Source organism: Diceros bicornis, chromosome 20, assembly GCF_020826845.1.
Source record: "Diceros bicornis minor isolate mBicDic1 chromosome 20, mDicBic1.mat.cur, whole genome shotgun sequence".
Classification (NCBI taxonomy): Eukaryota; Metazoa; Chordata; class Mammalia; order Perissodactyla; family Rhinocerotidae; genus Diceros; species Diceros bicornis.
Genome location: NC_080759.1, coordinates 7,570,314 through 7,593,671, shown reverse-complemented (window position 1 = coordinate 7,593,671; position 23,358 = coordinate 7,570,314). Strand labels below are relative to the sequence as shown.

Genomic DNA, 23,358 nt, shown 5'->3' with positions numbered 1-23,358 from the left:
GCTTCCTCTCGGCCCGTTCGTGTTTGGTTGGACCGGCTTGTTGCGGGAAGGGAGGGGGAAGATTGTTTGCGGTGGAGGAGCTACGCGCACGGGAAGGTAAACTGAGGTAAGGCTGTGAAGGGAGAACCTTTGCGCCGCACTGTGTGGGAGGTCTGGGGGCAGGGTCCTTGGGGTTGAGGAATAGTGTGGGGTTGGACACGGGAGGCTCGGATTGTCCGCAGAGTTGGAGAGACAAGAGAAGGTGGGGCGGGGCTGGGGGTTACAAGGTGAATTGCAAAGCTGGGCGAGGGTGGAGTGGGGAGGGCGGAAGAGAAGGGGGTGTGGAGGGGAGAGTGAGAGCACGGAGGCAAGTCTAGAAGGTGCTAGTGGGGGAGGGGCTGGGGCGAGAGGAGCTGGGACGCGGGAAGAGTAAGAGCTCGAGTCCTTGAGGGCTGAGGAAAGAAGTTGGATGGGGGCTCGTCGGAATATGGCGGTGTGGGAGGACGAGAGTGGAGTCCCTGGGATGCTGAGGGGTTGGAAGGGGCAGGTGGCCGACGTTCTGATGCTGACCATGTACTTGGCCTTTGTTTCCCCCCGCAGCTCCCCAGAGACTCCTATCCCGCAGCCCCTGCTTGGGCCCAGCCTTTTCTCTCCAGCTGCCACCACAGCCTGGAGGCACCTGCCTCCGCCCTCCCGAATGGTGCTCCTCCTCGCAGGCCTCGGCCCAGGATCCAGACCCCCTCTGCCCCCTGCCTCGGAGCTGTTGCTCCAGGTGTTTCCTGGTGGACTCCCCGGGACGGGGAGGGAAGAACTTTTGCACAGTCAAGGCTATAGCTCTAGGAACCCCACAGACGACTTGAATATCGGTCTCTAACCAAGTGTGAGGTTCTTCCTGTGCCCCTTTTTGCATTATTTGAGAAGAGAATCCCTTCTTGACTCCCAGAGCCCAGGAAGCAGTAAGGTGGGGCTCTGGTTCCAGCATGTCAGTCCTGTCTTGTGCATAGGGCTGTGCCCTTTTCCTGTCAGCATGGCTGAACTCAGGCAGGTTCCAGGGGGGCGAGAAACCCCGCAGGGGGAGCTTCGACCTGAGGTTGTAGAGGATGAAGTCCCTCGGAGCTCAGTCACAGAGGAGCCCGGAGGAGAGGGAAGCAACAGCAGTGAGGCCAAATTGTCCCCAAGAGAAGAGGAAGAACTGGATCCTAGAATACAGGTGAGAAGATTGAATAGGAGGAGAGACAGGGAGCCCAGATTCCAGCTTTCCTGAAAAGTTGCCAGATAAATGAAGGATTAGATTTATTCTCTCCCCGGTGCAGTGGGGCAGGAAAGGAAAACAAATCACCAACTCGTTGCAATATAGTGTGACAAGTGCTAAAAGAGTTGTGTGTGATGGGAGTGCAGAGAAGGGCTGGGCCTGACTGCCTGAGGAGTGTGGCTGAAGGCTTCACTGAAGAAGTGAAGTGACAAATAGGCAGCAGATGCAAGAGGCTCACTTTAGGTCAGTGGAGCGTAGAACTGTTGTTCTTCTTTCCAAATAAGCAAAGAGGTTGTTGGCTCAGAGATACGGAGTGAGTGGGATGTGAGAGGAGGTGACTTTGAGATTGAGGGGCAGTTTTGAATCTTTACCCCTCTCTCACCTTCTCATCAGTGCCTCCCAGGGACATTCACATCTGTAAAGGGTGAGACCTTTCGTGTCTTATAAAGGTGGCATCAGGTTTAGGCTTATAAGGAAATCGGATGTGTTCAGGGGGTTTTATCAGTCATGGTCAATCCTTAATAATACACATTCCCAGCTTTGAGGATGCTGGGTCTGTCGAATGGAAGAGATGATTTATCATCTGGGAGCATTTACAGGCTGGTTGGTAGGAGGGCAGATCTTTGTGAGGGAGACCTCAGAGCAGTGGGTGAGGAGGACAGGCACCATGCGGAGGAGATGCGTGGCCAGCTGAGGCTGGATTTCGGTGATTCCAGGCAGTGGCAGAGAAGGGCTCCCTAGGGAAGCTGCTTGGGCAGGTGAGGGCCAGGATGCTCCCGTGTGTTTGGGGCCTGAGTCTGCAATTTGGTCTGGTAGCATCTTCAAGGTTCTGATGTAGAGGTGACTCACACTTCTGTAGGTGAGCAAGAGCATCATGGGGCTTGCATCCCTGGGCTTCTCTGTCAACAAACCTTTATTAGATACTTCAGTGAGGCAAGAAAAAAATCAAAGCTGGTGCTAGCATCGTTCCTGCCCTCTTGGTGGGGGTTCCCAGGATGTGTGTGGGGGAACTGTGTCCATGCTTATAGTGGAGCAGTGGTGAGCCATTCATTTACTGGCATGAGTCAGTAATTTATTTCTGCTGTGTGTCATGGGTTTTGCATTGAAAACAGCTCAATTTCTCCTGTTAATTCTAGAAATTTGTCCTCCAAAGAAACAAGTTGTAGTGAGAAGAGCTTTGGGCTGAGATTCAAGCAACCTTTAGCCTGATGATTTGTGATTTTCATGCAAGTTATGTAATCTCTCCGAGCCTCAGTTTCTTCATCTGTAAAATGAGGGGTTGGTCTAGCTGATTTGCACAACTCCTTCCTGCTCGGCTCTGACGTAGTGCTACTATTCTTTTCTTTCACAAACTCTTTTGCTCGTCTCTTGGTGCAGGTTTGTAGGTAGTGCTTTGGGAATGAGACCCCTGTCTGTTCCTCGGGGAGGAGAGCTATGTGATGCTCTTCATATACTTCCCTGTAACATTCTTTGTCCTGCTCCAGAGGAGAATCCTCTATGGTTTCTTTGCTTAGTTTCTCCTGCTCCTGTGTATTTTTCCAGTACCCACACAGATGAAGGCAGTAGTATGAAGAGTCACTCTCATGCTCTGCTGTACAATAAAGTAGCCGCTAGCTGCATGTGGCTACTTAAATAAAATCAATTAAAATTAAATAAAAATTAAAGATGCAGTTCCCCAGGTGCTCTTGGCAGTGCAGAAATAGAACATTTCTATCATCGCAGACAGTTCTATCAGATGAGCTCTGTGAGAATTGGAGAATACTGAGCAGGCATAAGATTCACCTTGCCTCCAGTGGGCTTGCAGTGTTACTGGAGCGAGAGGGGCAGGTAGGCCCTGATCTCTCTTGCCAAACTGTGAGGCATATTGTGGAACATTGTGGGTCATGTAGGGAAGAAAGGTCTTGTAGAGGCCTCCCTCATTGATGATGCACTCATGGCTGGACCAGTGCTCCAGCCTTGGCAGGGATTCATTGTCTTGTTGCCATGTGGGAGAGGCAGCCTGGTGTGAGGGGAACCCTTCGTGGAGGAGGCCAGCAGCACTCAGCCCTTCTGGGTTTGGGCTCTTCTGGATGAGAAGAAGATTGGGGCTTGTGTCTTTTGAGGTCCCTTTTAGTGTTGGCAGTGCACAAAACCATGTTATCCTGATAATACATTTCAGAGCTTTAAATGGGTGTTTATTTTTCTGGATTCTCAGTGCATTCAGTGGGTCTCCACCCACAGATCCATCAGTACCCACCAGGGAGCTTTAAAAATACCTGTTCCTGAGCCATTCCCAGACATCTGAATTCTGGTCTGGGTGGGGCGAGAAGTGATTCCAACATACAGCCTGGATGAGTCCACTGGGCTAGGGATATCCCAAAGGCAGGGACCTTGTTCAGGTATTTTCTGGAACTCCCAGAAATGATTGCCCTTAGGGCGAGGCTCTTTCTGACATGGGGAATGGGGTTTCTTGGCAGGCATGCAGCTCGTGTCCCCATTTTCTGGTGGGATCCCTTTAGAACTTGGAGGGAAGCTAGCTGGAGGCTAGCTCCAGGCCTGCCTGGAGTGTGCTGTTCCCCAGCGAAGGCCACTGGCTCTGTCTTCATGTCTTGACCTCAGCATAGTTCTCTGAGTTCTCCAGGCTGGTCCTGAGCTTTCTGAGAGAAGAAGGGTCCCAGTGGAGGGATCGAGTGAAGGAGGGTGGGGCTACGATGGGCCTGGGTGTCTTTCCCTGTGACTTTCTCAGTCCCTCCTTGAGGTGGGCACATTCTTTCCTCAGGTAAATGGATACATTCACTCACCTGCTCCTCCTCAAGACTAGGGTGACTTTGCAATGTCTGCATCCTCATCTGAAGTGTCGGTTTAGCTCTCACAGGACAGTTGTATTTCCTGTATTTCTGAGTTCTTGGGCTGTGCATCACCCTGGCCCCACCAACTGACCATGGGCCTGAGTGTTTTAATGGTTTGCACAAGGTGGGCAGGAGCATCTGTAGCCTGAGGACCCATGCCTTTGACTCAGTGGCCTCGCATCCTGGAAATGAGCCCAGTGTGGTTCACCCTCTCTGCTAGCCGCAGGCTCACTGATGGATGATGTGCGCTGACTCAGACTTCATTCTCTTCGAATTCCATTTCATCCAGGTGCCAGGAGCAGGCCAAATGGAGTGTGTTGCCAGCTGCCCAAAACAGCTCTGGGTGCTTGTTGGCTTCCCCACAGCCTTGGCCTGGGTCTGCCCCAGCCTGTCTGTCCCCTCAACCCTCTTGCCTACCTTGCCCTCCAGCCTCCTCTGCTCCCCAGTCTTCTTGTCCTGTTGGAAAGAGCTTTGTGACTCTGAGAGGCAGATCTCATCAACAGAAGGCTTTTTAACTACTGGAGGTGCTGTGCAGGTGCGAGTGGATTCCCACCTAGAAAGACATGTCCATTCCCACCCTTTGCCAATAACAAGTTCTTCATGTCTTTTTTCCAGTAGGGATGACTTATGTAGAGCCATTCACTTCTCTAATGATCTTATCAGGGGCTGGGAGCATTGTAGGCTGTGGAACCGAGTGGAATCCAGTCTTGGACCTTGGTTTGCCCACAGGAATGTTGCAGGGTGGCCATTACCCACCTCCTCTTCTCTTCCAGAATCAATGTTTATTGCCCTCCTGATTCCTGTTCTTTTCCTACCAGGCTGTGGTTTTTCTAGATTATGGTACTCCTGTCTTCTCTGTGACATCCATCCAGGGACATCCTTAGTCCTAGGAGGATCGTCACAGTAGCAGGAAAGCCAGATCAAAGGTCAAGTCCTGGATCCAGTCCCAGCTCTGTCCCTGATTCCCCGCCTCATTGTTTCTTGTTTATCAAATGTAAATTAGCTGAGCAAGAAATATTCCTGTAGGAACTGCTGAAAGGACTAGTCACCTCCTCTTCTAATCTGAAACTCCCTGTGGTCCAAGTTGAGCCACAGGAAGCTGGGCCCACAGTGGGTGAGGTTGCCTCTAATGCTGACAGGAATTGCCTTTTCTGAGGGTCCTTTGGGGCGATCCCATCACCTGAAGATGATCTCCTTGTTAGGAAGGCACTGTGAAACTTGGAGCTCTGTGTTGTCAGGTGGGGTCTTCTGAGGCGTGTCAGCTGCCTGTGTTTCCAGAGTGGCTTGTCATTATCTTATGGACACTGGGTTGTGTGACTAATCAGGTTGCCTGTGTGCACCAACTTCTAGACCTGCACTGTCCAGTACAGGAGCCACATGCCACTGGCCATTTGGGCTATATTGGGTTAAATGAAATGTATTGTTACAATTTCATCTGTTTGGTTTTGCGTTTTTTTAAATGTGGCTGCTAGAAAACTAAAAATTGCATATGAGGCTGACATTATATTTCTGTTGGACAGCTCTGTTCTGGAAAGTTTAGAGCCAAATTTGTGGCCCTCTTTAAGGCAAGGTCTGCATTGTTGTAGGTGTGCATTTTTTCATATCCTTGTGCCCAGTTCTATGTTTCTTCTTTTGTGTTTTTCCTTTTACTGTAATTAGGGCTTGGTTTCCTGGATTCTTACTTGCTGACTCAGATCTTTTAGGGCTTGAGAAGGGGTATAGAAATAAAAGGACTAAAAGGGAGTCATACACTGGGTTGTTAGAAGGGCCAAATGAGGTGCTCAGGACAGTGATGGCAATATCGCTCACTGCCAAGTGCAGGTTGTTTCTGGGCCATGCCCAGCAGGCTGGGTCCCGCTGGCCTGTTCAGGGGCTACAGGGCTCCTGGAGGAGGATCCCATAGCCAAGTACCAGGCATTTCTGCGGGCGTTGCTCCTCCTCAGGAGTCTCCTTGGCTCACTGGGCTCTGGGAACTTGACCGAGAAAGGGTAGGAGAGAATACTCGAGGGCAGCACCCCTCCCTGCTCTCTGCCATGTCAGTGAAAGGCCTGGGTGATTCCGTTGCTTCTTTCTCCAGCCCTGGGACCAATGAGGTGCTCAAGCCAGCTTGTTTGGTGACTTCTCCCTGAGGCTCTCCCTTCCTCCCTCCCACAGGATCTGCTGTGTGGGTTCCTGGGGTCACTTTCACCCCACTGCCCCAGCAGACCTAGAGGCCTCTTGAACCACGTGCTCTTCCCTAATCTTTACCTTAATTGTCCACAAACCCCTCGTGATTCTGCATCCTGCATTTCCCTGGGATCTGCCCTCTCCTCTCCCACCTGGAATACTGCAGACAGCCTCCACTTTTGTCTCGCTCGCCCCTCTAAGCTTTCCCTGTATTGCTTAGATCAGCCTTCCTAAACTATAAACCAGTTGGTGCCAGGCTCTGAGGGGCTCCCCCTGCCATTGGGACAAGTTTTGGTATCCCCTCCCCTGTTCCTTAGCCTTGCTGGCTTCTCACCTGACAACCTGTCTGCCCCAGGCACCTGTTCTCCTTTTGATTCCCATCTCCCTCCCCATCACTGATGCTTTTCTGTACGTCCATCAAAGCCCTGCTTGGGAGCAAGTGCCCTGGCGTCCTGCCCTGGCCTTCCACTGCCAAGGTGGGTGACCCTGCCATCTCCACCACAACCACCCATCACACGGCTCCTCACACTACTGAGGGTCTGTTGCTTACTTAGTAGGCCATGACGTGCCACCTCTCTGTGTTCTGAATTCTCAGGTCTCATGATGCTGAGCTGTGATAAGTATGCAGTAAGTATGTGCTGAGTGACTGGTCTAGGAGGTCATTCTCTCTCTGGGACAGAGACTGTTAGCTCCAAGGAGACTCCTCCTGGCTGGAGGGCAAAGAGGAGGTGGTATGGTCTGATGCAGAGAGCTCAGGCTTGCTGCCACTTTGCTGTGTGCATACGTGTTCCGTTCTCTGAGCCTCGATTTCCTCATCCTTAAAATGGGGGTTTTACTATCTGCTACAGAGATGAGGTTTTGAGAATTACAGGAGACTATGTATTAGATCTCTGACAAGGAGACATTCGATAATGCCCTTTTCCTCTATTTCTTCCCTTCCCTGGTCTGGTGGGCTTTCCCTCTGTGCACCGTGCTCGCACCCCGCCTGGTTCATATGAGGCTGCTTCATTCCACTTCTCTAACTCTCTGCCCGTCTCTATGGTAGGAGGAGCTGGAGCATCTGAACCAGGCCAGCGAGGAGATCAACCAGGTGGAGCTGCAGCTAGATGTGAGTTGCTCCTTTTCCTCACAACCTTGGGCTAGTCCTGTAGGTGTCTCTGTCTGTTTCCCTCCCCATTCAGTACAGTGGCAGAGGAAGGGGCGTGTGTGAGAAACAAGAGAGGCTGGGACCCACACATACCTTCCCTCTACCCATGTCTCTATTCCTTTGCCAGGAGGCCAGGACCACCTATCGGAGGATCCTGCAGGAGTCGGCGAGGAAGCTGAATACGCAGGGCTCCCACTTGGGGAGCTGCATTGAGAAGGCCCGGCCCTACTATGAGGCTCGACGGCTGGCTAAGGAGGTACGGCCAGCTGACCCACATTCTGGGAGGGCTGCATGCAGAGCCAGGCTGTGGATTCTTCTATCTCTGTACAGAGTGTGAGGTGGAACACCTTTTCTCATTGCTTTTCTGTCTTTCTTCTCTTACCTTTGGTTAATGTCTCTCTTTTCTTTGCTTACCCCTCCACTCTTTTACCCTTCTTCCTTTTTTTTTCTTTACACAAATAATGTGGGTTCGCTATTGGAAGACTAATTGTAACTGTAACTGTAAATCAAGATAAGAGAAGAAAACCGGAATCGCCCCCAATCCTACCATGCTCATGTTTCATGATTTTTGTACCTGAGATTTGTTTTAGTCAAGTATGGTAAGATGACAGACACAGAGACAACTACCTTGAAAGAAGAGTGTATTACTTACAGTTCCCAAGAGGAAGGGGCATGCCACACCATGCAGGAACACATGGGGAAGAATCTGGGTTGGTCAAGAGGCGGAAGGCCTGAGGGGAAAGCTTGGCCCAGAGCCTTTATTGTGGTTTTCGTGAGAAGGAATGGGTAAGGCAGCGTAGGCAACTTTGAGCAAGCTTCAGATTGGCTAGTTTGAATAATTGTGGTGAGCTCTGGGCTACAGGGGTGGTCTCTAGTTTTCTGGTACCTGGCTCTGGTGTGATATAGGGCCAGAGGAAGTATTGGCTTGTTGTGTGAGAATTACATAAAGGAGGTGATGGGCCTTGGACATGTTGGTTTGCATATGAAAGGTATGCTCACAGAGTTTGCTATCTAGGAATTAGCTAGCTCTGAGAGGACCAGCAAGGCCCCCAAGATGTCAAAAGCATCATAAGATATAGAAGATAAAAAATGTGATTAATACAGCATAGATAACCCTTTTCTAAAAAAAAAAAAAATTGGTATATATCCTGCCTAAATGAGATTACACCGTGTGCTATTGTTTTTTATTGAGCTAACATTGGTTTATAACATTATATGTTTCATGTGTACAACATTATAATTTGACTTCTGTATACACCACACTGTGCTCACCACCAAAATCTAGTTTCCATCCGTCACCATATAATTGACTTCCTTTACCCATTTCGCCCTCCTCCCGAGACCCTCCTTCCCCTCTGGTAACCAACAGTATGTTCTCTGTATCTATGTGTTTGTTTTCGTTTTGTTTTGTTTGTTCGTTTATTTTGCTTTTTTTAATATTCTACATATGAGTGAAATCATATAGTGTTTTGTCTTTCTCCGTCTAATTTATTTCACTTAGCATAATAACCTCAAGGTCCATCTGTGTTGTCGCGAATGGCAAGATTTCATCTTTTTTATGGTGGAGTAGTATTCCATGCTGTATTATGTATACTACATCTTCTTAATCCATTCATCCATTGACGGGCACTTAGGTTTTTTTTGTATCTTGGCTATTGTAAATAGTGCTGCAATGAACATAGCGGTACGTATATCTATTTAAATCAGTCTTTTTATGTTTTTTGGATAAGCACTCAGAAGTGGAATAGCTGGATCATATAGTAGTTATATTCTTAATTTTTAAAGGAATTTTCATACTGTTTTCCATAGTGGCTGCACCAATTTACATTCCCACCAAGAGTGTATGAGGGTTCCCTTTTCTTCATATCCTCTGTAAAACTTGTTATTTCTTGTTTTATTGATAATAGCCATTCTAATGGGCGTGAGGTGAAATATCTCATTGTAGTTTTGATTTGCATTTCCCTAATAATTAGTGATGTTGAACATCTTTTCATGTGTCTGTTGGCCATGTGTGTGTCTTCTTTGGAAAATGTTCAGATCCTCTGCCTATTTTTTAATTGAGTTGTTTTTTTGTTGTTGAGTTGTATGAGTTCTTTATGTATTTTGGATATTAACCCCTTATCAGATATATGATTTGCAAATATCTTCTCCCGTTTGGTAAGTTGTCTTTTCATTCTGCTGATCGTTTCCTTTGCTGCGCAGAAGCTTTTTAGTTTGATGTAGTAGTCCCGTTTGTTTATTTTTTCTTTTGTTTTCCTTGCCTGAGGAGACATATCCAAAAAGATATGGTTAAGACTGATATCAAAGAGTGTAGTGCCTATGTTTTTTTCTGGGAATTTTATGGTTTCAGGTCTTACATTCAAGTCTTTAATCCATTTTGAGTTAATTTTTGTGTATGGTGTAAGGTGATGGTCGAGTTTCATTTTCTTTGCATGTGGCTGTCCAGTTTTCCCAGCACCATTTATTGAAGACACTTTCATTTCTCCATTGTATGTTCTTGGCTCCTTTGTCATAAATTAGTTGTCAATATATGTATGGGTTTATTTCTGAGCTCTTAACTCTATACCATTGATCTGTGTGTCTGTTTTTCTGCCAATGCTATGCTGTTTTGTTTACTATAGCTTTGTACTGTAATTGGAAATCAGGGAGTGTGATTCCTCTAGCTTTGTTGGTTTTTCTCAGGATTGCTTTGGCTATTTGGGATCCTTTGTGGTTCCATTCAAATTATAGGATTTTTTGTTCTATTCTGTGAGAAATGTCATTGGGATTCTGGTGGGGATTGCGTTGACTTTTTCATTGCTTTAGGTAGTATGGACTTCTTCCAATCCATGAGCATGGACTATCTTTACATTTTTTTGTGTCATCTTCAATTTCTTTCAATACTATCTTATAGTTTTCAGTGTATAGGTCTTTCAACTCTGGTTAAATTTATTCCTAGGTATTTTTTTCTTTTTGTTACAATTGTAAATAGGATTATTTCCTTAATTTCTCTTTTTGCGGGTTCGTTGTTAGTGTATAGACATGCAACAGATTTTTTGTACATTGATTTTTATACCCTGCAACTTTACTGTGTTTATTATTTCTAATAGCTTTTTGGTTGAGTCTTTAGGGTTTTCTATATGTAAAATCACGTCATCTGCAAATAGTGAGTTTTACTTCTTCCTTTCCAATTTGGATCCCTTTTATTTCATTTTCTTGCATAATTGCTCTGGCTAGGACTTCCAATACTATGTTGACTGAGTGGTGAGAGTGGGCATCCTTGTCTTGTTCCTGATCTTAGAGGGCTAGCTTTCACTTTTTCACTATTGGGTAAGATATTAGCTGTGGGTTTGTCATATGTGAACTTTATTACATTGAGGTAGTTTCCTTCTATACCCATTTTATTGAGTTTTTGTCATAAATGGATGTTGAATCTTGTCAAATGTTTTTTCTGCATTTATTGAGATAATTATATGATTTTAAGTCTTCATTTTGTTGATGTAGTGTATCACATTGATTGATTTGTGGATGTTGAACCATTCTTGCATCCCTGGAGTAAATCCCTCTTGATCATTTTGTATGATCTTTTTACTATATTGTTGTATTTGGTTTGCTAGTACTTTGTTGAGGCTTACTGCATCTATGTTCATGAGTGATATTGGCCTGTAATTTTCCTTTTTTGTGTTGTCCTTGTCTGGTTTTGGTATCAGGATAATGTTGGCCTCATAAAATGAATTAGGAAGCATTCCCTCCTCTTCAGTTTTTTTTGGAAGAATTTCAAAAGGATAGGTATTAAATCTTCTTTGAATGTTTGGTAGAATTCACCAGTGAAGCTGTCTGGTCCTGGACTTTTGTTTTTTGGGAGGTTTTTGAAACAGTAATCGTTGTTTCAGTCTCCTTACTAGTGATCTGTCTATTCATATTTTATATTTCTTCATGATTTAGCTTTGGAAGCTTGTATAATTCTAAGAAATTTTCTTTCTTCTAGGTTGTCCAGTTTGTTGGCCTATTGCTGTTTGTAGTAGTCTCTTATAATCCTTTGTATTTCTGTGGTATCTGTTGTAACTTCTCTTTAAAGATTTCTATTTTATTTATTTGAGCCTTCTCTCTTTTTTCCTTAGTGAGTTTAGCTAAAGGTTTGTTAGTTTTTTTAATCTTTTCCAAGAACCAGCTCTTAGTTTCATTAATTTTTTCTCTTGTCTTTTTAGTCTTTATTTCATTTATTTCTGCTCTGATTTTTATCATTTCCTTCCTTTTACTGACTCTAGGCTTTGTTCTTCTTTTTCTAGTTCCTTTAGGTATAAGATTAGCTTGTTTATTTGAGATTTTTCTTGTTTCTTGAGGTAGACCTGCATTACTATAAACTTCTCACTTAGTACTGCTTTTGATGCATCTTATAAGAGTTGGTATGTTGTATTTTCATTTTCATGTGCCCTCAGGTAGTTTTTGATTTCTCCTTGAGCCAGTAGTTGTTCAGGAGCATGTTGTTTAGTCTCCACATGTTTGTGATTTTTCCAGCTTTCTTCTTGTAGTTAACTTCTAGTTTCATACTGTGTGGTCAGAAAAGTTACTTGATATGATTTTGGCCTTCTTAAATTTATTGAGACTTGTTTTTTGTCCTAGCATATGGTCTGTTATTGAAAATGTTCCGTGTGTACTTGAGAAGAATGTGTGTTCTGCTGCTTTTTGATGGAATGTTCTGTATATATCTATTAAGTCCATCTGGTCTAGTGTTTCATTTAAGGCTGATGTTTCCTTGTTGACTTTCTGTCTGAGTGATGTGTCCATTGATGTTAGTGGGGTATTAAAGTCCTCTACTATTGTTATGTTGCTGTCAGTTTCTCCCTTTAGGCCTGTAAATAGTTGCTTTATATATTTTGGTGCTCCTTTGTTAGGTGTGTATATATTAATGTTATGTCTTCCTGATGGGTTATTCTCTTTATCATTATATAATGTCCATCTTTGTCTCTTGTTACCTTTGCTGGCTTGAAGTCTATTTTGTCTAATATGAGTATGCCTATACCCACTGTCCTTCGGCTGCCATTTACTTTGAATACCATCTTCCATCCCTTCACTCTGAGCCTATATTTCTCTTTAGGGCTGAGTCTCCTGGAGGCAGCACATAGTTGGGTGTTGTTTTTTAACCCATCTAGCCACTCTGTGTCTTTTGATTGGTGAATTCAATCCATTTACGTTTAGGGTGATTATTGATACATGAGGGCTTAATACTGCCATTTTGTCTTTTGTTTTCTGCTTGCTTTATATCTCTATTGTTTCTTTTCCTTGGGTTTCTGTCTGCCCTTTTAGTTTGGTGGTTTTGTATGATGTGTTTCTGTTTCCTCTTTTTTTATGTTTAATATCTCTGCTCTGGATTTTTGTTTTGTGGTTACTGTGAGGTTTGTATAAAATGTCTCAAGATAACATTTTTCACTGCTGATAGCATCTTTTCTTCATTTGTCTGTAGAGGTTCTGTCCTTTTCCTCTGCCCTTTTTGTTTTTGTTGTCACAAATTATACCTTCCTATTTCTTGAGTATTACCAGATTGAAGTAGCTATAGTTATTGTGAATAGTTTTTCCCCCCTTTAACCTTTATGCTATAATTAAGTGCTCAACCACCTATTCTGATATAGGATTGATACAGAGTTTTCTGATTCTGTCTGTCTATTTATCACCTTACTTGAAGTTTTGTGTACTTTTACCTTTTCATTTCAGCTAGAGAGCTCCTTTGAACATTTCTTGTAAGGCTGGTCTAGTGATGAACTCCCTCAGCTTTTGTTTGTCCAGAAAGCCTTTATTTCTCTTCCATATCTGAAGGATAATTTTGCTGGATAAAGTATTCTTGGCTGCCAGTTTTTATCTTTCAGTATTTTGAGTATGTCCTTCTACTCTGTCTTGGCCTGTAGAGTTTCTGCTGAGAAATCTGCTGATAGCCTAATAGGATTACTGGTTTTTTTCCCCCGACTGCCTTTAAAATCCTCTCTATTGTTGATTTTTAACAATTTTAATGTAACGTGTCTTGGAGTAAATCTTTTTGTGTTGAGATAATTAGGTGTTCTGTTAGCTTTGTGGACTTGTATATCTAGTTCCTTCCTCAGGTTTGGGAAGTTCTCATCTGTTATTTCTTTAAATAACCTTTTTACTCTCTTCTTCTGGGATACCTGTTATCCTTCTGTTGCCTTTTCTAATGGAATCAGATAGTTCTTGTAGAGTTTCTGCATTTTAAAAAAATCTTTGTTCTCTTTCTTCTTCTACCTGCATTTCTAGGTTTCTATCTTTGAGCTCACTAATCCTGTCTTCTATATGGTCTGCTCTATTTCCAGTGCTTTCTAATGCATTCTTCATCTCACTTATTGAGTTCTTCAGCTCGAGAATTTCTCTTTGGTTCTTTTTTAGAGTTTCAGTCTCTTTGGTAAAGTATTCCTTCCGTTGATTAATTTTATTCCTGACCTCATTGAACTGCCCTTCTGAGTTTTCTTGTAGCTCACTAAGTTTCTTCGTGACACCTATTTTGAATTCTCTATCAGATCACCATCTTCTGTGACTTTCAGTTTGGTTTATAGAGAATTGTCATTTTTCTTTTGTGATACTGTGTTACTGTGGTTTCTCATGGTGCTTGCTGAGTTGTTCCTCTGGCAGCGTATTTGAAGTAATAAACACCTTTCTTATTTAGGTAAAGCTTTGTTTACTTTGATTTTAACACTTCAACAGGTTTTTAATTAGAGGCTTTTCTTTTGTTTTTCAGTAGATGGCGCTATGGCCTAAGCTTTTGGATTTTCTTACCTGAGCTGCCTTTGGCTATATTGGCACTTTCCACCCTCCACTTCCTCTGCCAGAGGTGTCACTGATGCCTTCCTCGTCACTGCTTGTGCTTCTAGAGTTGCTGGTGCCTTGCTGCTGCCATTATCACTGTGATTGCTAGTTTCGCTGCTGGGGGCACTGGCATGACAAGCGTTTCCACCACATCTGGGGTTGCCTGGGTTGCGGGGACTGCTGCCATGGCAGGGGCAGTCGGAGAGTTGCGGGGGAACTGGGGTCACAGCCCCTTCTGCTGTGTCCGGGGTTGTCAGGTAAGCAGTCTCAGCTGCTGTGAGGAAGAGGGGCAGGGCTGGATTCTCAGGCACTTCCTTGGCTGGAGGGGCCAGGATTATAGGCCCCACTGCTGCTCCTGCCTGGTTCCCTGTGGCTGTGGGCGCCACTGTGGCTAGGAGTCTGGAATCTTGTGCAGCACCTCTGCTGCTGCTACTGGCTTCCCTGGGGCTGTGGGGTTAGCCACCGTGGCTGGGGGATCCAGGATTATAGGCACCTTCTCTGCTGCTCCCCCAGTTCCGTTGACTCTGTGTTCCAATCTATCCACCTTTAGATCGTCCTAGTCTGTTAGGCAGAGGAACCTTCATTGAGTTATGGGTGTTTTACTCGTTGTAGGTTGAAGGAGAGAGACAAAGGGAGCATCTCACACTGTCCCCCCATGTTGCTGACATCATTCTCCCATGTATGCTATTTTTATTTTTTTATTTTATTTATATTATGACATGGTTCCTTGTTAATAAATATATATTCATGCTATCACTTTTAAGGGCTGCATAATATTTCCTTTATTCATTTAACCAGTTCCCTGTAACTGAAAACTTAGGTTTGTTTCCAGTTTTTTGTTTGATAAGCATGGCTGTGATAAATCTCTCTGAGCAGTTGTCTGATTATTTCCTTCAGCTTACCCGCTGTACTGGAGTTGATGGTCTCAGGGGTGTGCTTTCTGTAAGGCTTAGTTCATGTCACTGTCCACCTTTCAACTAAAGTGGTGAGAATTTTTCTTTGTTCTCTCTAGGGCAAAAGGCCAGTGGCCTTCGAGAGTGCTGCATTTCACGCACTCACCTTCCACTGGCAGTGTTATTCTTTTCACTCTTTATTTCTACGTTTATTTTTTTCTCTTAGGCCATATCCTTAAAAAATATTCTTTATAGAGAATTCTATAAAGATTTTATTCTTTCTAGAATTTCTAAAAATATTCTATTCTTCCTTGGCGTTTTATCCATAGCTTAGTTTGGGAAGTGAAGCTGACATTGCAATGGGCCTTCTCCCTTCTCTTGTCCTTGCCCCTCAGGATGGGTCTCTATGGGTGGCCAGGTGTACCTTGGGGCTCCCTTTCCTGATGGTCTCCCCCCAGGCACAGCAGGAGACTCAGAAGGCAGCACTGCGATACGAGCGGGCCGTCAGCATGCACAATGCCGCCCGGGAGATGGTGTTTGTAGCTGAGCAGGGTGTCATGGCTGACAAGAACCGGCTGGACCCTACGTGGCAGGAGATGCTCAACCACGCCACGTGCAAGGTGAGCCCAGCAGTGTCAGCAGGTCCCCTTCACTGGTTCCGGTATTTCCTTTCCTATCCCTTCTTCTCATCACCCTCCTCATTCCTCTCTCTCTCTCCCTGTCTCTCCCCCTCCCTCCCCCTCTCCCTCCCTCTCCCTCTCTTTCTCTCTTCTCTCTCTCTTTCTCTCTTTCTCACTCCAGTCTTCCCTCAGCTGTGATTATGTTTCAGGCAAAAGCTGTTCCTTGATCTCTACCCTGTTTTGCCTCCATTGCTTCCCATATACATTTCCTTCGGACTTAGAATGTCTTTCTGGGCTTTGCGTCCAGATGTGGGACTAACCGAACAGTTCATCCCTGCTGGGTGCTCTGGATTCAACAATCAACATTTTGTTATGTTTAGCTATGACTCACTTCTGTTCCAAATGTTTTCCCTTCCTTGTTTTTGAGCTCTGCCAGTGTACCTTGATTTTTGAAGTATAATTTGTGCATCATTTCCAAGCTACTCAAAGGGGCCTGGGGAGCAGGAGGATCCTTGGCATCAGCTCCAGTCTGCCACCTTCACCTTATAAGGGCAAGTGTCTTAGTCCACTCGGGCTGCTATATCAAAATAACATAGACTGAGTGGCTTAAACAGCAACGTTTATTTCTCGCAGTTCTGGAGGCTACGAAGTCCAAGATCAAGGCACAGGCAGATTTGATGTCTGATGAAGGCCCACTTCTTGGTTCCTAGATGGCCGGCTGTTTTCTGCCCTGTGTTTTCACAAGACAGAAGTAGCAAGGAAACTCTCCAGGGTCTCTTTTATAAGGGCACTAATCCCATTCATGAGAGCTCCCTGCTTATGACCTAATCACCTCTCAGAGGCCCACATCCAATACCATCACCTTAGGGGTTAGGATTTCAACATATGAATTTTGAGGGGACACAAACATTTAGTCTGTAGCAGCAAGTGTCAGCTCCTGAGGGGTGGTCATGTCTCGAGGTTTTTGTGTGCTCCTTAGTCCAGGCCCATGGCCTTGCACAGAGCAGGAGCTTCACTTCCGTTCTGGAGCTCACACAAAGGAGAGCACAGCACTGGGGGGCAGGTTGTTGAAGCCGTGTGTGGCAGGGCTCTAGTGTGTATCTGCCCAGGGTGCGGCAAGGTTGGCCCCCTAGTCCTGGTGGACAAGGTGGATGGAGCCCTTGCTTGCTCTCTGCTCAGGCGTGGAAACCAAGAGAACCCAGCACAGAGCTATGGCTCCCCATACTGGGGCTCTTCCCATACCTCCAGCCCTGGCACTGAGGGCTTTCTGAGGCACTGTGCTTCCTGGCAGATGTTTTCACACACAGACGTTGCCTACATGCTCGTGAGTGGTCCAGAGGGCCCCAGCACCCTCTCCTGGCAGCAAAGCTGAGTGGCAAGTGGTGCAGGTAACAATAGGCAGGTTCAAGGACCCACTGTTCTCCTTTGTGTCTCGGGGACTCGATGCCCTTTCCAGGCTCTGCAGACAGTGGGGAGGTCCCCCCAAGGTAACATTTGGAGTGGCAGCATGGGGCATATGACAGGGGCAGGTCCCAGGTCAGTGATGTGTGTTCTCCACCCCACCTGGGCCAGGTGAACGAGGCAGAGGAGGAGCGGCTTCGTGGCGAGCGGGAACACCAGCGGGTGACGCGGCTGTGCCAGCAGGCTGAGGCTCGGGTCCAGGCCCTGCAGAAGACCCTCCGGCGGGCCATTGGCAAGAGCCGCCCATACTTTGAGCTCAAGGCCCAATTCAGCCAGATCCTGGAGGTAGCTGAGTGGGAGAGGGGGAGGATCGGTGAACAGGCAGGAAGCAGGCAGTCATGGAAAGTGAGGGCAGGTAGAGGGGACACTAGTCTGCCTCTCTGGGCCATCCGCCAGGCCAGCAAGGTGGGACAGGTGGTGGTGCATGTGCTCAGAGTGATCCTTCAGGGGTGGGAGGTGGGATTCGGGGGTGGGTGCTGGCAGAGAACTGAGTTGAAGGGAGGTAAACAAGAGAAAAAGTGAGAATTGGGGGAGACCAGGGAGAATGGGAAGAGAAACCAGACAGATAGGGAAAGGGGACAGTGAGGAGAGGAGGAGTGGGTGGGAATGAAGGCCTGGGAGGAAGGCCCTGGACATTTGGGCCCAGGTCAGGAGGAGGGCAGGATTCCTGGGGAAGGAAGACCCTAGGAAGAGGATGAGAAGAACCGCAGGTTTGTGGTGGGTGGTGAATAGGGCCAAGGGCCTGGGAGAGGAGGCCCCAGCACAGAGTGCTGAATGGGGCCAATGGGACTCACTCAGCAGCTCCAGGCCCGTGGAGAGTTGCCCAGTGGTTCACCTCACTCTGCCCCTCCACAGGAGCACAAGGCCAAGGTGACAGAGCTGGAGCAGCAGGTGGCCCAGGCAAAGACGCGCTACTCAGTCGCCTTGCGCAACCTGGAGCAGATCAGCGAGCAGATTCATGCACGGCGCCGGGGCCTGCCACCTCATCCCCCGGGCCAGCGGCGCTCCTCCCCTGTGGGGGCTGAGGCTGGGCCTGATGGTGGCGAGGACGGGGACAGTGGGATCATCGAGGGGGCCGAGGGTGGAGGGCTGGAGGAGGGCGGCAGCCTGGGACCTGGCCCGGCCCCTGACACGGACACACTGAGCCTGCTGAGCCTGCGCACCGTGGCCTCAGACCTGCAGAAGTGTGACTCTGTGGAGCACCTGCGGGGCCTCTCGGACCATGCCAGTCTGGATGGCCAGGAGCTGGGTCCGCGCAGTGGGGGGCACTGGGGCACTGACGGCAGGGGCCGTGGGGGCCGCCACCAGCGCAGCATTAGCCTGTAGCCCCATGTTTGGGATGGCTGGTTCATCTGTTACCACCACTGGCCTGCACAAGGCCAGGGAGGCTCTGACCTCCCTCTCCTCGGGTCCTTGATTCCCTCGTCAGCTGTGTCTGAGGCATCCTGCCTGTCGTGGCTCTTTCACCATTGTCCTCCCCCGCCCGTGCAGGTGGCAGCTGTCTTTGCCTTACTCCTTCAGAAGGCTTGTCTCTGGCTCTCACATCTTACCTCTTCTTGCTGGCTCCTCACAGTCTGTCTGATAACCTTTGCTGTCCTCTTTCTGGTTTCTCTCCTTCCATCTGTTTGGCATTTCCCATCAGGGAACTTGGCTTAGAAGGCACAGGAGGGCCCATCAGAGAAGGTGGGTGCTGGACTTAAGTCCTGGCATCTTGGTCCCCCAACTTGAGTGAATGGACAGGTACCTCTCCTACCTCCCCATCTCCCAGGGGGGCCCTAGGGATGCTGTAGATCCCTCCTGGCAGCCCTGTGCCCTAGTCCTCTGTCGCAGCCTGCCTGTGTATAACCTGTAAGATGCACTGTGGGACTGTGTGCCTCCAGTAAGACACTACCCATCCCTTCAGTGCTGCTTCCTCATGACCTAAGCCACTTTGTTATGTGTGCCCCAAAGCAGGACTTGAAGGGTGCCGGTATTAGGGAAGGTAAAGCCCAACCTTAGTGTCAACATAGGGGACACTACCAACTTCAGACAGACTCTCATTTGCATGGCGTTTTCCCAACTGGGCTCAGCCCTTAACATTGCCAAGGTGCTAGTGGGTCTCTAACAGGGTCCATGTTTGGGAGTGGAGACGTAATGAGATCCTGATGGCTGAGGCCCTTGCCATTCCTGCTACAGAGTTAGGTTTACTTATTCTGGGTAGAGGATGCTGAGACGAATTTCAGCACCCTCCTGCAGGGTGGAGTTAGGGAATTTGGTGCTCAATTGCTTTCCCTCACTCTTCCCCAAAGCAAACAATACCTACTCCAGGATCCCTTGGGGAATGCTCAAGGTTGGCTGCTGAGCCTCCCCTGATGTGGAGAGGGGTTGGCCTGGGGTGAGGGGACCCGCTCTCCATAGGAAGCGGCTCTGGGTGTCTGGGGGTGCTCCCGGACTGTGTGGTGGGGAAAGGTGGGGAAGCCACATGAATCTGGGTGCTTTGGGAGAACAGTCCTTCCTCTTATCCCACCCCAGGAAGGCTGAGAGCTGGACACTGGGCAGGAGAGCTCATGCCTAGGCCTGTGTGCCGCTACCTTTGACTCGGGGAGGAGTGGGCCTTAGCATGGAGAGTGTCTCCCTGTCCTAGGGTTGAGGTAGGATGGTCACAATGAGAACCGCTGGGTTTGAGGTGGCCATGGGTGGAGGGAAGAAGGAGAGGGAGGACATGGGTGTGTGTGCGTGCATGTACTGGTGTTTGTGTGTGGGAAAAGGATCTGCCCTTGATTTTATTTAAATAAAATACTTTATGTAACAGTAATGTTTACTGTCCGTGTCAGGGGAGGGAGAAGGAGAAGGGGGCGAGGGTGGGGAGGGGGAAAAGAGCAAGGTGAAGTGGGGCCCTTTCCAATGGGGTAGTCAAGGAATGCCTTTCAGGAGGTGAAGGATGAAATGGATCGAACCAGGCCACAGGAGGAGAGAAAGCTTTTGGCCACAGGGACAGGGTGAACAAGCACTAGGCAAGTGTGGATGTGATCTGGGAGTTGCACCCCCTGCCTGCTGGGCGAGCAGTGGTCTGCAGGGTGGAGTGCATGTTGTGAGCCACTGTGGTGGTCCAGATGAGATGAGGGTGCCAATCCTGGACGTGTCTGGACATGAGCATGAAGGAAGGGGAGGGACAAAAGTAGGGTGGGATTTAGCAAGTAAATATACAGGATGCCCAGTTAGACTTGAATTTCAGATAGACAATGAATGTTTTGCCCCCTGCAATGTTTAGGACATACTTATACTAAGTTATTTGTTGTCTATCCTAAAATTTAGCATAGATAAGAGGTGATTCCCAAGTCAAGGCTTGACCTGTTGTGGGGCAGGAGGGGTTTAAGTGCATGTGGACCTGCAGCCTGTGAAACATTTGGTGGATTCAGGTGGGGAAGGGATGAGAACTTGAGGAGCCACGGAGGTGGAGAGCAAAGGCTTTGAACTGAGCTCCACCAGAGGTGTGCCTGCATTTAGAGCCAGGCAAGGGAGTCAGCCAAGGGATGGAGGAGGCACTGCCAGGTAGGAAGGCAGGAGACCCACTGGAAATCTGGCAGAAAATGAATGTCCTGAGGACCCTTAAGGGGCAGGATGAAGGCCAGGAATTGGAGGAACAGGATGGCAGAGCAGTGACCTTGGTGACCTCAGATGGCAGATGGGAGATCGGCCATCAGGAGCCACTGTGTACTGAGCATGCACTGCATGCCCTTTGACAGGTTCTGAGCAGGTGTGAGACTGCCTTTCCTGACCTGGGCTCTTATTGTAATTGAGAAGTAGAGTATGATAGGGGGGATGGGTGCTAAAATATTTCCCTTATCACTAGAAAAGCTGCTATGAGAGTGCATAGCTTATGTCCTCGGGCAAGTGGACTTTCTGAGATGACACCCTAGGGTCATACTTCCCTATCCAGAGCCTGGCAGTGTGGGACCTGTAAGCATTCTGGTGTGAAGGAGCCCTAGGAAAGAAGGACTGGATGTGCCTACCCAGTTTCTCTTTGTAAAACTTACCTACCAGATAAGGCAAGGGTAGAGAGAGACCAGGAAGGTTAGAGCTAATGGTGCATCCTTCACGTGGAAGCAAACAGCCATGGCAGTTGTGCCCCCCCCGGCCCTGTCCTAACAATAGTGGCTTGCACTCACCCAGTGCATCTCATGTGCATTTACCCTCTTGATCCCCACAACAATGTTATGGGATAGGTAGCAGCATGATTGCCTTTTCACAGATGAGAATTCAGGCATGGCAGGGGCGGGGTGCCCAGTCTGCTCCTAGCCTTGCAGCAAGTAATGTAGGCAGTTGAACTCTAGAGTCCAAACCCTTGGGCCCTTGAGTGAAGGATCTCACAGGAACTAGAGGTGGAAAAGAGGGAATGGGGGTAGTCACCTCTTAGGAAGTTTTATTGGGAAGATGAGCTGAGAAATAGGAGGGTCAAGGAATTTTGTTTTAAGGTAAGCAAGAGATGGTCAAGTTGGGGATGTAGAGTCTCATCTCCCCATTCCAGTACCATGTCATGTTACATGTCACACTGGTAATAAATGCTTCTGAACTATGCCCTCCCCAAGTGAGCTGCTGGGCCTCGGTCTCCCTGGCACCCAGCACATGCCTGGCACCTAATAGATGCTCAGTAAATGTGCTTTTGCCTCCCTCTTTGCCTCACAATCTGAATCTATACCAGGTTACTTTGTTAGTGCTGTAGTTAGGAGGTAGGGATCTGTATTCACAGTCCTAGGATCATATCTTTACGCCTCCCAGGGGGCTGTTTTTGAATTTCTCTATGCTTCAATTTTATCACCTGTATAATGAGAAAATCCAGGCATGCTTTAGCACGATGCCAGGTCAATGGATGTTAGCCACAATGTTCCATGTTAGCAGTTCTCTGCAGCTTCAGGAGTAGTGAACTTCACATAAGGAGGCCTTGTCCCACCTTGTGCTAGACAAAGAGGCTCTTTATAAAGATCTTGCTGAAGGTTGGGTTTCTCTCTTTCCCTGGATGTGATTTTGGTAGTTGCCCTTAGTGCTGCCTCTCGTGGAGGGGAGATGGGCTTCTTGAGCTGTCATGGTCTTGCTGTGTCAGCAGGGGGCAGCAGCCACCTGAAAGTGTAGAGTGCGATCTGGGTCCACCCCCTGTAGTGTTAGACCTGCAGGCTGCTAGGTTCACCTTCTCGACACTTGGCAGGGGTTCCTGGGAAAGTGGTGCGGTGGGAGATGAGATGTATACACCAGAATCGATCTCCATCTGTTTCCACACAGGCATCTTTCATCTTTACATGTTCTTGGAATCGACCGCTATGTGAAAGCTGGGCCAGGTCTGCAGGGGCGGCTAGTCATTTGAGACCGGATGTTCAGTACCTGTTGATGCACCCTGTTCTCCTCAGAGCTCACCTACTTCCTTGTCCTTCCTAGTGTACTGTCCCTATCCCTTCCTCAGCCTCCTTCCTGTTCCACTCTTGGGAAATCCCTTTGGCTTCTCCCTGCCACCATTTCTGAGCCTTTGGCTTCCTGTTTGCCCACCATTCCTGAGCCCCAGACTGCCACACTCTACCGTACTCTGAACTGAGGGAACCAGGGGCCCATTTCACCGGCTGGCATACGGATGTGTGTAGTTTATTAAGAAATATTTACCAGGGTCTTTCATAGTGCAAAACACTGTGGTAGGGCTTGTTAGGAACACCAGAAAATATAATACTGTGGGTGGGGCGTCCAGTTAAGGAACACACATGCAAACAGGTAACAGGTGATGCAGGGCAGTAAAAAATAGATGACTAAAGAGGGCTGCAGTCAAGGAGGGCTCTGGGAGGTTAGGAGTGAGAACAGGGGTCTTCGGGCAGGGGACTACTCTGAAGCTATGAACTAGCCCCTGGCCTCATGCAGGAGGGGTGGTGTCAGGAACTCCCCCAAATCTTCCTGCCCACATGCCTCACTCTTCTGAAATCTGTCCTGAGCTCCTCTGACCAGAGTCTGTGTCTCACCCATCTTGGTGTTCTCAGGGCCTGGCACACGGCACTCTCCAACAAACACCTGCCCACTGACTTGATTATACTTGTGCTACTCTTGGCACAAGTTTCCCCCCTGCTTAACCTGTTAGACTTCTGCCTGTGGTTTGAGGCCCGGCTCATGTGGGCTTTTGACCAAAGGCCTTTCTGGTTCTCCAGCTCTCCAGTCAGGTCTGAATTAACTACCCCCATCCAAGTTCCCCAAGACTCTTTTGACTTATTGC

General features: G+C 47.8%; 1 protein-coding gene across 2 annotated transcripts; it reads left to right on the top strand.

Moving 5' to 3' along the window:
• The first annotated feature begins 14 nt into the window (after window positions 1-14).
• Window positions 15-19,925, top strand: SH3BP5L (SH3 binding domain protein 5 like). Of its 2 annotated transcripts, XM_058563916.1 has the most exons (7): window positions 15-106; window positions 580-1,189; window positions 7,271-7,333; window positions 7,500-7,628; window positions 15,513-15,674; window positions 17,247-17,420; window positions 17,991-19,925. In XM_058563916.1, exons 2-7 carry the CDS (start codon window positions 1,007-1,009, stop codon window positions 18,459-18,461), a joined length of 1,182 nt encoding a protein of 393 aa, XP_058419899.1. In that variant the 5' UTR covers window positions 15-106; window positions 580-1,006; the 3' UTR covers window positions 18,462-19,925. The 2 variants fall into 2 exon arrangements, with proteins under 2 accessions (XP_058419899.1, XP_058419900.1); XM_058563917.1 differs by lacking the exon at window positions 7,271-7,333.
• Window positions 19,926-23,358: the final 3,433 nt, after the last annotated feature.

Excerpts from the sequence above, each read along its gene's own strand:
- SH3BP5L (XM_058563916.1), top strand. The coding sequence starts at position 1,007 with ATGGCTGAACTCAGGCAGGTTCCAGGGGGGCGAGAAACCCCGCAGGGG. Across the intron at positions 7,334-7,499 it reads AGGTGGAGCTGCAGCTAGAT|GAGGCCAGGACCACCTATCG; the intron begins GTGAGTTGCTCC and ends TTCCTTTGCCAG. Across the intron at positions 7,629-15,512 it reads CTCGACGGCTGGCTAAGGAG|GCACAGCAGGAGACTCAGAA; the intron begins GTACGGCCAGCT and ends GTCTCCCCCCAG.